This window comes from Populus trichocarpa, chromosome 1, assembly GCF_000002775.5.
Source record: "Populus trichocarpa isolate Nisqually-1 chromosome 1, P.trichocarpa_v4.1, whole genome shotgun sequence".
Taxonomy (NCBI): domain Eukaryota; kingdom Viridiplantae; phylum Streptophyta; class Magnoliopsida; order Malpighiales; family Salicaceae; genus Populus; species Populus trichocarpa.
The window spans coordinates 40,140,654-40,157,039 of NC_037285.2; the positions used below are offsets into that span (position 1 = coordinate 40,140,654).

Genomic DNA, 16,386 nt, shown 5'->3' on the forward strand with positions numbered 1-16,386 from the left:
TATTTAAGATTAATAAAATAAATTAAAAAACATATAAATTAATAAAAAAAAGTTGCTAATTCTATATTTAACTTTGATTATTCTTTTTATTCATATATTTTTATTTATTTTATCTTAGAAGTTAGTTTTGGTTGTTAAGAATAAATGGTTTTTATTTTTATAAATAAGTCATATAAATACAATTTATTTATGTAAAAAATATATAAAAATTATAATAATCTATTTAAAGTATTATGAAATTAAAAAAATATTAATTATTATTTTAAAAAAGGTGAGCTAGATAATTTAAAAAATAAAAAGATGATATTAATTAAAATTTAAATAAAAAAGTTAAGAAAAAAGAGGTCATGCAGTTTTAGACCGAACAGGCTAGCCTTGTTCACCTAGTGAGGGATCTAAAAGCTCAGATGTTTCTAGCTGAATTTTTTTTTTTGTATTTTTAAAAAGAGAATAACATGTCATCTACTTTAGGTTTTTTTAATGGAAAATAGATCGTCTGTTGTGACAGACAACCTATTATCCTCTATTTTATTTTTCAGTCATTAAAAATAAAGGTTCGAGTTTTCAAATCATAAAAAAAAATCTTTTTCCAACGTGTTTTCACGTGAAAACACCTAAAAATATCTTATAAATCTTAATAAATTTATTTTCAACCTCAAAATAACCTCTAATCTCACTAAAAAATCAATCTAGCCTTAAAAACCTTAAAGGGCCACAATTTATTTTTTATTAGTATTCTTAGCACAAGGCTCGCATGTGTATTAATAAATTTTTTATAAAAAATATTAAAATTAATTTTTTAAAAAATAATAAAATCAATAAAATACTATACAGGAATAAACTTTGAATAAAATCATCTATATACAATACAAATACATAAAATACAAATGTGAATAAAACATTAAGGATATAATATAATGACTTGATATATTTTGATTATTTTTAATATTTTGATTGTTAATTTTTATTGACCTATTCTTGTGTATTTAAAAAACTTTAAAAGTCAAAATAAAGTATCAATAAGTTGCTATATATGTTAGAGGTGATTTAAAAATTTGATTTTATATTATTTAAAGTTTATGTGATGTATAAATAGGCATATAATATAAAAACAAGATTAGCCAATTTTTTAGAAACTATATTAATATTTTAATCTATTTCTTAATTAAAGATAGATTTGAATTTATATATTAGTATTCACACATATTTTGTATTGTGATATAAAAATAATAATAAATATTTCATGACAGTCATTTTAATTTTTGCATGTAGAATTTTTTTAAGATAAGAAAATATATTTAGTGTTTACAACAAAGTTCTCTTAATACATGTGATTTTTTTTAAAATTTAAGAATGTTTTTTTATTATCAAAATAACTGTTTCAACATATAGTTCAGTTATGGATTGATAAGAAAATACATTAATGTGCTCTACACGAGTATTATTCAACTATTTTATAGTTTTTTTACTAGATTATTTTAAATGATTTATAAGTAACTATTTTTAGAATTTATAAAATTAAAATATTTGGTTTTAATTGAAAATGATTTTTTTGTATCCTAGGATTATGATAATAAAAGAGATAAAAAGGGTTTCATTGTTTATTTAATTTTATGAATAAAATATTTTAACATTTCATCTTAAAATTTAAGCAGTTTAAATCATACAATGAAAATAAAAATTATTGAACTATCAAAATATAAATATGATATTTTAGGATCTTGCATATAAAATAAATAGAATTATATATTAAAATAGAATTATCAAATCCATACTCAATTTAATAATAGAAAAAAAATCTTTTTTTACAATGAAAAAATAATATCTTGACCTCAAAGAAAGGAATTGAAAAGAGAGTAACAAAATTAATTGATTAAAATTTGAAAAAATAACAATATAGTGAAAACTATAATTAAATTATATTAATTAAAATTTGCAAACAATAACCTTCACTAAAAATGACATTAGATATTACTTATCATGTTTGTTTGTAATATTTATTTATAAATTTTATGTTTAGAAACAAATTAAATATTTATTTAAAAATATACGGTCATTTACCCGTATCGAGAATCCGTACAGACATAAAGTACCAAAGGAGTTTTCTTTTTCCTTTTGTATGCAAAAATGGAAAATGAAAAAAAAAGGGTAAATAAATAAAGGAATATTTACTATTTGGTAAATAAACAATAACAAGACAAATTATTTTTCTCCTTATTATTTAAACAATCACTGCAGCACCCCTTTGAATCTCTCCTTGTTGCTCTCTGTTGTTACGCTCTTCTCTCTTGTTCTCTTCCCCTCAGAAGTCAGATCCATCCCACAACCCTTGCTCTCTTTCTCACAGATCTCTTCTAAAACTCCTAAATTCTCACTAATTCAGGAGGTTCTTGTTTCAAAGTTCAAGTCTTTTTGAGTTTTTAGTGCTGGGTTTTGAGAGATAGTGAAGAATTTGAAGTGGGGGTTTGATGGTTGTTGACAAGAAGATAACTTCGAAGCAGAGAGTGACAAGGCAATAGATTTTGTGGTGCTTGTTAGGCAAATGCAGTTGGTAAAACCGTAAAATTGAAGGAGATATAAATACAAAGCCTTTGTTTTTTGTTTAAAACAAGAGATAAAAGAGAACAAGTTCTTTTGTTGTTTGTTTTTATTGTTTTGTGGTGGATTTTCGAAAATCTAAAAGATGCAACAAGATCATCCAAAGAAGGTTAGTTTCTCTTCTTCTCTGTTTCCCCCCTCTTGATCTTGATTTTGGTGTCGTACTTTGAGTTCTGTTGTTTTAAAGAATTTGGGATCTGGGTTCTTTGATTCAATTTGGGAAATTTGAATTTTGGCCCATTTTTTTTACTCTTAAATTTGTGGGTTCTTTTTTTTCTTTTTTGGGGATGGCATAGAAACTAAAGGGAAAGGAGTTGAACGATTTTGTTTTTCAAATTCAACCACCCTATTGATAAAAAAAGAGTTTTAGGATTTTTGCAAGCAATTTTTAATTTCAGAGAAGATGAAAGATCTGATTTTTTTAATGGTGATCTGTTCGGCTGGGAAAGTGGGAAATTATCCTTTTGAATTACGATCTAGGTTCTAGATAATCTCTTTTCGGTTGTTGAGATGCTGCAGGAAAATGAATTTTTTTTTGAAAGTTGAGAAAATTGGGCTTAATTTGATCAGGAAGTTAATGTGTAAGATTGGGTTATTATACTCAATTTGAATTAAGTTCATGGTCCATTGGTTTGGTTTTAAAATGCGGTTAGATACTACTTCTAGTTAACTAATTTAACTCTTTGGATTTGTTGATGATATGTTTTGAATTTTGAAAATTAAAGCCACTTATATGTACCTGGTGAGATTAGGTTATTGATGTTCTAGATAAATTTTAACTAGGATTTTACCTGCTTATGTTACTTATATACAAAAGTACGATCTGTTTTTAGCCTTTCTGCTTTGGGATTATAACGTGTTTTCAGTTCCGTCTTAATACTTATTGAAACAAATGCAAGCTGAAATTCCCCATTTCCAAACTTTGAAAAACCTAATTGATTGATTTTAGGTTTGATGTTTGAAAATTTGGTTCCTGGTCCTTATTGGTTGGATAAATGGTTCTGATTTTCTCTGATGTGGCTTCCCTTCAGAAAATAAAGGAGTTTTTCTTGATATTTTTACTCTGGAGCCTGATTCTGTTCCCTAAAGTTGATGCTGCGCAATTTCTCTGCCATTCATCCCTCGCTTTTCTTCCCTGTTGTTTTTCCCGTGTATTGATTAGTGAAATCTTCTCTCAGCTCATTCTTCAAGAAATTTTTCAGTGCTATGCGAGCCTTGTATTAAATTGTAATCTGATGTATAATTCATAATAAATGCTTTATCTATACCATCATTTTACCAGAGGCCCCCTCTCCCTCTCCTCCTCTTTTTACCAGAGGCTCCTGGGTACATCCATCGGTGTACATGTTTTCTATTATTTTGTTAATTTGTTTCTAGATGCTCTTTACCTACTCAATACTCAATCCCTGCAGCTAGATCATTGCATGCTTAGATTCGAAAATTTTTGTGTTGTTTCAGGACTTAAAAGAGATTGACTTTTTCACCGAGTATGGGGATGCCAATAGATACAAGATTCTAGAAGTTATTGGAAAGGGAAGCTATGGAGTTGTTTGTGCTGCAATTGACACTCATACTGGAGACAAGGTGGCAATAAAGAAAATCAATGATGTTTTTGAGCATATTTCTGATGCTATTCGAATCTTGAGAGAAGTAAAGTTACTTAGGCTTTTACGGCATCCTGATATCGTTGAGATCAAGCGAATCATGTTGCCGCCCTCAAAGAGAGAATTCAAAGACATATTTGTTGTTTTTGAGCTCATGGAATCTGATCTTCACCAAGTCATCAAAGCTAATGATGACTTGACACGGGAACACCATCAGTTCTTTCTTTATCAGATGTTACGTGCACTGAAATATATGCATACAGGTGACTCTTTCTTTGTTATCTATTCTGTCTTCCATTCAACTTTTGTGTCAAAATTTGCCATCTCTAATCCTTTCAAGTAGCAGAAGGGTCCCTATCTACCTAGTCAGCATCTTATGTAAATGCTGCCCTTATTTTTAAAATTTTAAATTGAAGTAAATTTGGTCTACCTCTGTTCTGAACTAAGGTTTTTTGGCTGCAGCAAATGTGTATCATAGAGATCTTAAACCCAAGAATATATTGGCAAATGCAAATTGCAAACTTAAAGTATGTGATTTTGGGCTGGCACGAGTAGCATTTAGTGATACACCAACAACTGTTTTTTGGACGGTATGTATTTCAGCATTTTTTATAACAAATATCAGTTTTACCAGTATCTCTCAGTTTATAAGTTTGCATTAATAAATGCATATTGCAGGACTATGTTGCTACAAGATGGTATAGAGCGCCGGAGCTGTGCGGGTCTTTCTTTTCAAAGGTATGTCTTATATCTGCCACGTGTAGCCTTTCTTTTCCAGAGCCAACTTGGTTGGAACATGGTATATGCTATAGTGGACCAACAATTTGGAATAGGTTCACATGTAATTTACTGGTGCTTGGTTCTTAGATACTTTTATAATAAGTATTGCTTTACAATGGTAGTTTGTTTCAGTTAATGCTAAGGTTTTTTCTTTTGTTGAATAAAACTCTGTTTATTATGTTATTGTCCAGCATAAAAAATAGCTTTTTGGTATATCTTTGTTTTCACAACAAGCTTTTGGGATATTAAGCTAAAGGAAAATATAGTACAATGGGTTGTCCTTGTTATGAGCTACGGCATAATATTGAAGCAAAATATTTACTTCTCTATAAAATGATTGAGTGCTTTATAGTAAGCAGTAATGCCTAGATTAAAATAATTGTTGTTCAGGGAGGACTATGAACTCTCCTGGAAGTTGAAATATCTGTCTTTCAGGTAACTGTGTCAGGTTATGTCTGTTTCTCTGGAGTGGTTTAATTGCATTATGAAGCTCTATTATGCTGCTTGTTAATTTTTTTGTGCTTGTGCTTGTGCTTGTGCGCAGTATACTCCAGCAATTGATATTTGGAGCATTGGCTGCATCTTTGCTGAAGTATTGACAGGGAAGCCATTGTTTCCGGGTAAAAGTGTTGTTCATCAATTGGATTTAATTACCGACCTTCTTGGGACGCCCTCATCAGAAACCATTTCTGGAGTATGATTCTTTTCTCTTCCCCTCCCTTCTTTCCCAGTCAGTTGTAACATTTCCCTTTCATGTTGTTGATGGTAATTTGTATTGGATTAAAATGCAGGTACGGAATGACAAGGCAAGGAAATACCTGACTGAAATGAGGAAAAAACAGCCTGTGCCATTTGCACAGAAATTTCTAAATGTAGATCCGTTGGCACTCAGGCTACTGCAAAGGCTACTAGCATTTGATCCAAAAGATAGACTGACTGCTGAAGAGGTCTGTTCTTTGTCTTATTTACTTATATAAGAATGGTGTCCTGGCATTCAATTCTTGAGTGACTGCTGAAGAGGTCTGTTCTTTGTCTTATTTACTTGTATAAGAATGGTGTCCTGGCATTCAATTCTTGTTGATAAATGAATGGAGCTTCTTCTGTCACTCCCTACCTTTATTTTCTGCTTTCCTGATTGATGTTAGTTTTATATAATAGGCATTAGCCGACCCTTACTTTAAGGGCCTAGCTAAAGTTGAGAGAGAACCATCCTGTCAGCCAATCTCAAAGTTGGAGTTTGAGTTTGAAAGGAGAAGGGTAACAAAGGAAGATGTTAGGGAACTGCTATACCGTGAAATACTGGAATACCATCCACAGCTACTCAAAGACTACATGAATGGAAATGAAAACACTAATTTTCTCTATCCTAGGTACTAAATTCTTCCTATGTATAGCTTATCGTTCCCTTTTCTTAGTAGTAGGAATTACCTTTTCCATTTTCTTTCTATGTTTACTTTGTCTATACTTTGAAATGCAGTGCCATAGGGCAATTTAGAAAGCAGTTTGCATATCTTGAGGAAAACAGTGGTAGAAGTGGACCAGTGATACCTCCAGAGAGGAAGCATGTCTCACTTCCACGGTATGACTTTGCAATTATTTTTTCTTTTGCTCTCTGAGTCATTGATATGATAAAATGGTTTCTGATTTATTTGTTTTGAGGCTATAGAGTATTGTTTTATCTGGAATGCTTGTGATCTTCCACCATAGATGTTTGCATTTCTTTTTTTTAATCTTTTCTTTTGCTCGCAGGTCTACAGTTCACTCAAACACAATCCCTCCTAATATGCAATCAACTTCAACCTCATTTGACAACAGGCTGGTTACAGAAGACACTTCTAAAAATTTTAGAGTACCAGATGCAAGTTTTGGAAATCCAGCAAAGGTTGCAAGGCCCCCTCCGCGAGTGCCATCAGGTATGAGTTTGCTTATTTTGCTTGTTTTCTGTAAAGAGGCAATTTTTTTCGTGAATCAAGCCAAGTGGCTAAATGTGTGAAAAACTTTTGTATTTGACTCTTAAAGCCTCTGCAAGTTGTTTCTCTTTGTCAATTGGATGTTGGAGGGCTTCATCTTTCAGCAGTTACTGTTGTTAAGCATAGACTTACTTGATAACTACAGCAATATATGGTTCACCTGAATGTTCAAGGTCTGTAGGGAATTGTTGAGTCATCATCATAACATAGTGACTTATGGAAGAGCTGGTTTCTTGTTTTTTATTTTGTTTTTCCTTTTCTTTTCCATGCATGATCAATTCCTGGCAGATATATGCCATTTTCTTGCTGCGAAAAGCAGTTTTCATTTGAAGCCTAGAAGCAAGGACTAGTTTCCTAATTCGTCTTGTGAACTGTTTCACCAGATGTAGACCTTTTATCCTGCTTTCTGGAATTTTTGGTTTTCCCAGGCTGGATTCCAGCTTGCTTTGTGAACCATTAAGGCAACTAAACATCTCCTTATTTTCTTTATTTTTTTTGGTTGCACAGCAAAGCAGGGGAGAGTTGTGGGATCGGCTGTACCCTATGACAATGGCAGAAATGTCAAAGATGCCTATGATTCAAGGATATTTTATAGAAACTCAGTTCTGCCTCCCCAGACTGTCTCTCCGCACTGCTTCTTCAGGACAAACACAATGGTGCAGGAGAAGTCTATCTCCGAGCCTGAAAAAGACTCACAAACCAAACAGCAACCTCCTCTGTGTAATATGGCTGCCAAGCCATCCTCTGGGATGGCCATGGATGTGAACGCCTACCCATATTGCCAACCACAAGCTAGGGTGGAACAGTTAAATGAGAGAATTGCTATTGATGCAAAACTGCTGCAGGCACAATCTCAGTTTGGTCCAGTTGGCGCTGCTGCTGTAGCTGTAGCTGCTCATAGGAATGTCGGTACTGTTCAGTATGGATTAACTTAGTCTATTTTATTTGAGTTGGTATCACGATCAATTATGCAAATGCATTTAGGTCTAGAATTCGAGGTGGAGTAGTTGTTTTATCTTTCTAGAATGATAGGTTTTAAGGGTTTAGTCCACGTCCTGTATCTAGTCATGCTGTGTAATTAGACATCTTATGTAATTCAATTCGTTGATCAGAATAAAAATAGCATTCCTAGGAATTTCTGTGGTTTGGATGAGTACTCTAGTCGTAAATCACTATTATCGTTTAAGCAACAAAATGGGAAATGATGCCGGGGCGGTTAGAAGAGAACTGTACTTGTCAACTAGATTGAATTTAGGCACTCAGGCCTTTTGTTTGTCTGCACAATTTGCCTCGACTATATTTTGGTTTTTTCTCCTTTACCATGGTTCAGCAAAGGAAAATATTAGGCTGATATGAGTGGGTGAGTGGCAATGTGCCTGCCAACGAGGGCAGTACTATTAAAGAAACAGGCTACAAAAATTCAGGAAATTCATGAAGCTTGACTATAATATTCTTGCTTGGGCATTTTGCGTTCTTACTCGTGTATCATTCTTAATTTTGGAACAACGATGTCAAAGTCACTGACGATCCATTCTGCCACTTGATCGCTGCTGATGTATATTTCGGTTCCCAAGTCAATCGATGTCCAGTGTCTCTCCACAGGCGTGGTGCCTGGATCCTGCATTACATCAAAGACGACGCCTATAAAATAGTAAGCAATTCCTAACTTGGCGGCATCCCAGACCAGAGGCCACCTTCGAAGAAAGACGAGAGAATGTACCTGGTAAAAGTACAGTGCCTGAGACAGCCTGCCCACGTCGAGTTCCCAAGTTCTTGGATCCCCTATCCAACCATCCCCCTTCTTTGTGGGGTACCCATATTCCCCCCAGATAGGATGGGGGAGAATTTGCAGTATCTCTTGTGCTTGAGGATTGCTATATGGATCACATAGAATATATGGTTCTTCAACGTGCTCAGCATTGCCTGGAGCACACCAGAGGTGGTAAGCATCATAAGGGTAGTTCTCCTTGTCGGTTCTGTGGATCTTGGTTCCATTTGAAAAGAAGTGATAAGGTGGGCACAACTTGAGACTTTCTGGTTTGCACCAAGATTTTGTTTCAGGGTTTATGATCATCTCACTGTATCGTGTAACGTCTGTGGTCACGTCCCTATCGCAAGGTTTTCCATTGTTCTTCCAGCACCCTCCTATGTCCATGAGGTAGAACTGGCTATTTGGACCACCTCCTTGCTTTACTTCTAGTCTGAACTTCACTTTGAAATCTGGTGATTTTGGAACCTGAAGGATATTTATGATGTGCATGAAAATAACTTGGTATCCTTCATAAGCATAATGTTCTCTAGCCATTTTATAATTTTATATCGTCAGCATCATTTTCCGTTAGTTCCACGGTGTTTTTTTCCACAACTCACAACTCCAAACTAGCAAGCCATGCTAATTTTAGGTACATGTAAGATGTTGGATGTTGATTGCCACGATTCTAGAGATTAAATTGGAAGGGAAAAATGCTTACTATTTTGGACATCCCCCTAGTCTCGTAATGATATCCGCCGGAGTATCCTTCTGTGGCGTCCGACCTCAGGTATAACATCAACCATGGATAATTTGATGATGTCTTTAAGAAATGATGGAAAACCCAACTCCCTTTACCAATCTCCTTTTCCCAAGTGATGTTGAAGTAAGAAGTGCCGTTACTCACTGCTGCCTTCGAAACATGATCGACATTTAAGTCCCACGTCCCGTAGAAACTTCCCTTCAAGTTACTGTCATTATCCCCTTGCAGACTGGTATAGTTATGGTACATCAAGGGCATGTTCATACAGCCAAGGCCGAAGCATGGAAATCGAGGTTCCGGTGGGAACGGCGTCGATTTCTTGCCATTTTGGGGACATGTAGCTGCTAGTGTGTCCATGTTTCCGCTTTTGACCATGATCATCCAAAACTGCCATGGTCTAGGATTGTCTTGTACTTGGCATTTATCACCCAGGTATATCTCCTTACTTGCTGCATACACATCTACATTTGAGGCATTAATGCCTCCATACGAACCATCTGAAATGCCAAGCTTGTTGTCTCTTTCGTCTACCATGTGAATAAGCTTTACTGCATTTCACAGTCATGATCATAAACATAACCTCAGCGAGGAATAAAAAGAAATAGACTTAAAGTCCGAAGTAAGAATTTATGAATTTTATCTGGTAAAGTAAAACAGAATATATATATATATATACAGCACCTTGTGATGTTGAATTATCTACATCGAAACAATCTGCCATCCTAGGACTTCCCATGCCAAAAACTTCCTCGCCAACCTCATTGCACTGATTCCATGCCTCAATTGCCACCCTAAGGCTGTCTCTTCTCATTCCAGGATCTCCAATTGCAGACATGTATTCTTCCCTAGCTATGACATAAAATCCAAGGAGGGAAAAAGCAAGCACACAAAACCTTAGTTTCTCCATAGCTAATACCATAGAGCAACTAGCTAGGAGAAAGATGATTGATTATAGAATACGTTAAATATATCACAAACAAAGGCCAAGCATATTGTACGACAATATTTATCCTGGCAAGCTAAGGTTTTGCTTAAGCAAGTGGCTCAAAGATTGTTAATTCTGAGGCTTACTGTTGTCTACAAGTTTTGTTAATCTGAAAGTTTTTTAAAGATTCAGGAATTGACCCGACTAGGGTTTTGGTGAGACTGTTTGAGCCTTGCGGGCTCATTATCTTCATTAATTAGCTAACCTTCGCCTATCTTTAGTGTCAATTTCTTGTTTCTTGTAAACAATACAAGCTCGTCAACTTCACCTGGCAAAATGATCACGAATCAACCCTCCAAATATTAGCAACTCCATCCAGTATTTACATCATTTTTTTAGTATCATGAAGGTATGTTTTTTTAAAATATTTTTTATTTAAAAATAAATTAATGAATTTGGATCGGAATACGGTTCTAAAAATAGTAATCAGAGAGAGATAATGGAATTAATTAATTTTTTTTTTCTATAAAGTCAGTGACTGCAAATCACAGGTTTAGTTTGATAAAATGTACAGGTTTGAGAATTAACTTAAAATTAATGAGTATTTAAGTTTGGAATTAAACTGAGGTTTCTAAAATAAAAGGAAAATTTTGGCATATTTAAACATGGAAAGTGACAAGCAATTCCACATTTTGTTGTTTTTAAAACTGGTTTTGGTTTTCCAATAACGTAATATTAATTAAATAATTATGAATTTGGTTCCATAAAACACCGGGCTTAACCAAGAAAAATTTAGGTATTGTTTAATTACTATCCTATAATTTAAAAAAATGATAATTTTAAAGTAAATTTATATATTTAAAAAACAAGAAATATAAAGAGAAAAAGTTTTAGAAATAATATTTTTTATTTTTAAAATATCCTGTAAAAAGTTGTCAATTCTAAAATTATTCGAGTTATGCAAGCATAAAAATAGTTATTATTATAATTTTAAAATTTAACTTGGAGGTAAATTAGAGGCAAGACTCAAGTTATGGATTGGAAGTGTAAACTTCAGTTAACTTGAATCAATATAAAAATAAAAATAATTATAATTATAATTTTAAAATTTAATTCAAAAATTAACTCGAGACAAGATCTGTTTAACAAGTCAGAAGAATCAATCTAAACTTTTTTAAATTAATATAAAATTAAAAATAATTACTATCATAAATTTCAAAAGTCGACCGGCCGAGCCCGCCGTGAGTCGTGTGGCTTTATTTTACTCCTGTTTTTTGAATCTGTACAATCACTATGATGCAATTGTCGCTGTTGGGTGGACAGTTGTTATGACTTTTGACAATCATGCTTTTTGGAATTAAAGTATATTCTGATCCCTCATGTTTAGTGGAGGCAACAGTCTTGTCCTCACAGACCAATGAAGTCCTCAGACTTCTTGTAAAGTTCCAATTACATCCTTTTATGTTCAAATCACGTGATAAGAACTACCATATAAAGCACAATCGAGTCCCTAAACTATAAAAGTAGTCACAGTTTCATTATTAAACAAAAAAATAGACCACAAAGACATCTAATCACGCAATGAATGATTTGAAGGGACTAATGTTGAAATTGATTTGAGTTTTGTTTCATTCAAATAAATTCATTTGGAAGACTTTTGTTTAGAAATAATTGGGAATTAAGTGAAGAATTTGACTTCTTACACGATCTGAAAATTGATTTTCAAGGATGAAATATTCTGCAGTATATAAAGAACTGACGTATTCCTGATGAAAATTTACTGTCAGCGAGTTTCCTGTCAGAAAGATCAGGTCGTCCATAGTTTAATCGGTGAAGTTATTTACTAACAAAAACACACAAAATATTCATGCAAAAAAAAAAAATAAAAAAAAATGGAAACCATTTCTCTTTCAGCCAATCCGTTGGTAAATATTACTGATCGATCAACGAAGAAATACCCTTTGGTAATTGATCATGTCTCACCAATGAATTCCTCAACATAAAAATTCAGTCAGTTAATCAACCAGTATATATCGAAATAATTCACAATTCTTTGTGATTATCCGAGAAAAATAAGCTTATATTACCAATGAAATCATCAATATAATTTTTACGTTTGTTGATATACGGTTTGATTCTTGTTTTTTGTAGTAAATATTTTTTTGGATGTTTTGAGATTCCGAATGAAGTATTTTAGATTTTTAAGATATTTTAAAATTATTATTTTTGTTTAAAATAGGCCAAAACATGAGACATTGGGGTATAAAAAACAGAAAGCTCACTTTTTAATGGTTAGAATATTATTACAATAGATGATGTGTTGTTTTCTACAAACTTTTTAAAATATTTTCTAGATAATATAGGATTCATTGCTAGTTTTTTACATTGAGTGAACGACATGTTACTAACTCAATATTTGAGGTATATAATTATAAACCTTGTCTAGATCTAAATACATCGGGTCTAGGTCTATTTGCACATACCTTTTCTTCTTTGGAGTCCAGGTATGTTGACCAAGTCCATATTTTTTTTTAAATTAAAATAAATATTTTTTTAAATTAATAATTATAATACTATTTAAAAAATCATTCAATTATAATAATATTTAAAAAATCATCCAGTTATTTCATTTTTTTTTTAAAATGAGATTGTACCTTTTAGGCTTATATTTTAAATAACTTTTTTTAACAATTATATATAAGTCAAATTGTAAACAAAAAACGGATATGAATATTCAATGGGAGTTAAATCTTTTTATTCTCAATTTTTATATGGGTTTCATATAGCCACATAAAATTTATTAAGGCATTTTTTTAAAATTATTTTTGTTTGAAACTTACAGAGTTTTTGTTTAAAAAAACATGCTACAAATTAAAAAAAATGTTTTCACAAAAATAAATTAGTAAAAAAAAGAGTTTTACCTTTAGAAATAATTTTTCCACTCCTTTATTTAAATTATTGAGATTCTTTAGAATTTTATTGGAATTATCTTGGATTTTTATTAAAAAAAATTTATTAGAATCAAAAGAAAAATCAATAATTCTTATTAATTGAACAACTACTGTGGCTAATAAATAGCCTTACACTGAGATGAAAAAAGAAATAACAAACCCATAATTTTACAGGATACAATTGTAATTGATTACTTTAAATAGAAAAGCAAAAACTTGTTCCGAGGAATTATTCAACATAGTTGGAAGTGATCCTAAAAATAAAGAGCCTTAACAATTTGGAATACTTCAACAGTTTATTATCCTTTCTTAAACTGAATTCCATTGATAATTAATTTATACCTGGATATTCACAAACACCCAGTAACCTTCGCATCTTCAGGAATACATCAAGCTTTAATGGTTTTGTTAGAACATCTACAACTTGCTTCTGTGTAGAACATTGAATTAGTTATACTAATCCATCCTTGGAAAGTTCTCAGAGAAAATAAAACCTGATGTTTATGTGTTTGCTATGGCCATGCATTACAGGGTTCTTTGAGAGTTTGATCGCTGAAATATTGTCACAGTACACCTTCATTGGAGTGCTTTGTACTTGATTGAGACTCTTTATAATTCTTCTTATCCACACGACTTCATATGAACTTGATGCTGCTGCTATGAATTCAGCTTCAGTAGTGAAAAGAGAAACAACTAGTTGCTTTTTTAGGACCATGAAATAGCTCCTGAGCTCATTAAAAAACATAACCTTAGGTGCTTTTTTTGTCGTCCTGATCACCAGCATAATTGTTGTCCATGTATTCAAAGAGCTCTTCACTTCCTCTTTTCTTGTAGAATATCCCAAAATTAACCGTGCCTTTTTACATACCTCAGAACCTTTTTTGCTGCTAGCAAGTGAGACTTAGTAGGACATTCCATGTATCTACTAATCAAGCTGACAATAAACATCAAATCAGGATGTGTGGTGGTTAAATACATGAGACTTCCCACCATCTACTTGTAAAAAGTACTATTAACTTCAATGCCCTCTTCATCTTTTGTGAGTTTAAAACCAGGGACCACTGGATTGTGTACTGAGTTGCACTGATTCATATTGAACCTCTCCAGAATCTCTTAAGCATACTTTTGTTAACTGATAAAAATACTATATGTTCTTTGTAATACTTCAATACCAAGAAAATATTTCATTCTTCCAAGACCAGTCATGTCAAATTCAATCATCATAGATTTCTTAAGTTGTTCGAACGTCAATTGATCATTGCCAATAAAGATGAGATCATCAATATAAAGATATATAATTAAAATTTTACCTTCACTAACAATTTTAATGAATAAAGTGTGCTTGTAGGGACATTTGGTGAAGCCTTATTTGATGAAATATGCTTTAATTCAACTATACCAGGCTTGGGGAGCCTGTTTGAGTCCATACAAAGCCTTTTTGAGTCGATAGACCTTGGATTCATGCCCTTTCTATTCATAACCTAGGGGTTGATCAACAAAAACTTCTTCATTAATTTCCCCATGTAGAAAGGCTGACTTGACATCAAGTTGGTAGATCACCTAATTTTTCTTTGCAGCAAGAGATATGACAATTTGAATGGTGTCCCAGCGAGCCACTGGTGCGAATACTTTAGCATAATCAATTTCATATTGCTAACAGTACCCCTTAGCAACTAACCTTGCCTTGTACTTGTCTACGTCCTCATTTTCATTGAACTTAGTTTTAAAGACCCACTTCACTCCTATGGTTTTTTCTCCTGATGGCAGCATCGTGAGTTCCCATGTATCATTCCTCTATATGGCTTGCATTTCTTGATCCATGATATACCTTCATTTCTCAAACTTTACTGCTTCTTCAAATGTCATAGGGTCACTGTCACTTAACAAAGCCAAATGTGTCATGTTTGCATTTTCTTCATCGGAAAGACCTTGGCTAGATTCATAGTCTTATATCTCAACTGGTGGCCTCCTAGTTCGTCATTGAGAAGGTAAATTATCATTATTTGAAGTGTCTCCTTCATCAGTATCAAATTTAGGTTCAATTTCTCTAGGCTCTGCATTGGCTTCAAACTCTTCTATATTATTCTCCTCTTCTGTACCTGCTACCTCGTTAGTGTCCCTCTCAAGATCAATCAATATGTCTTGCTTGTGAGCATCATCCCAACTTCATTGTTGATCTTTTTCAAACACTACATCTCAACTGACAATTATTTGTTGGAAATAGGATCAAATAATCTATAAGCTTTAGATTCTTCACTTACCCCAAGCAAAATGCATTTGAAGCTCTTGGCATCAAGCTTCACTCTTTTGTTGTTTGGTATATGCACGTGGGAAACGCATCCAAAAATACGAAAATGATCTACTGATGGTTTGAGCCCACTCCATGCCTCTTTAGGTGTTCTGTTCTTCATAGCAAGAGTTGGATATCTATTCAGCACATGCACAATCCAATTCACGGCTTTAGGCCAGAAAGTTTTGGGAATTTGTTTTGCTGACAGCATACTTCGCAACCATGTTTATAATAGTATGATTTTTCTTCTCCGCAACACCGTTTTGTTGAGGAGTATAAGCAACTATCAATTGTTTATGGATTCCATTTGTATTGCATAAATTTTTGAACTCCTGTGATGTGAATTCTCCCCCACGATCTGTTCTAAGACTCTTGATGAATGTCCTAGTTTCCTTCTCAACTCTTGCTTTGTAGAACTTGAAGATATCAAATGCTTTTGACTTTTCCACCAAAAAATAAACCTAAATTTTTATGCTGAAATCATCAATAAAGGTAAGGAGATACCTTTTCTTGCTGTTAGAGATTGAGTTGATTGGTCCACATGTGTTTGCGTGTACCAGCTGAAGAATATTAGAGGCTTTCCATATGTTTTTGTTGGGAAATGGATCACGATGCTGCCTTCTTACCAAATAGTCTTCACACACTTTTTGAGAGGCTTTAAACTGAGGTAGCCCTTTCGCCATGTTCTTTTGTTGAAGCACTTTGAGTCCATTCCAACTGAGATGTCCATATTGACAATGCCAAAGGTTTGCTTA

At 33.1% G+C, this 16,386-nt stretch overlaps 2 protein-coding genes across 3 annotated transcripts; one reads left to right on the forward strand and one right to left on the reverse strand.

Annotated features, from left to right (window-relative positions):
• The first annotated feature begins 2,242 nt into the window (after positions 1–2,242).
• On the forward strand, positions 2,243–8,087 carry LOC7491363 (mitogen-activated protein kinase 19). The gene is made up of 10 exons (XM_002298890.4): positions 2,243–2,707; positions 4,057–4,465; positions 4,665–4,792; positions 4,881–4,940; positions 5,527–5,676; positions 5,774–5,929; positions 6,141–6,352; positions 6,460–6,561; positions 6,732–6,895; positions 7,460–8,087. Exons 1-10 carry the CDS (start codon positions 2,684–2,686, stop codon positions 7,885–7,887), a joined length of 1,833 nt encoding a protein of 610 aa, XP_002298926.1. The 5' UTR covers positions 2,243–2,683; the 3' UTR covers positions 7,888–8,087.
• A 288-nt stretch (positions 8,088–8,375) lies between these two features.
• On the reverse strand, positions 8,376–10,660 carry LOC7491364 (uncharacterized). 2 transcript variants are annotated; one of them, XM_024587088.2, is made up of 4 exons: positions 10,147–10,659; positions 9,424–10,013; positions 8,673–9,188; positions 8,376–8,570 (listed from the first exon to the last, which is right to left on the reverse strand). In XM_024587088.2, exons 1-4 carry the CDS (start codon positions 10,382–10,384, stop codon positions 8,427–8,429), a joined length of 1,488 nt encoding a protein of 495 aa, XP_024442856.1. In that variant the 5' UTR covers positions 10,385–10,659; the 3' UTR covers positions 8,376–8,426. The 2 variants fall into 2 exon arrangements, with proteins under 2 accessions (XP_024442856.1, XP_024442852.1); XM_024587084.2 differs by having other exon boundaries at positions 8,376–9,188; positions 10,147–10,660.
• Positions 10,661–16,386: the final 5,726 nt, after the last annotated feature.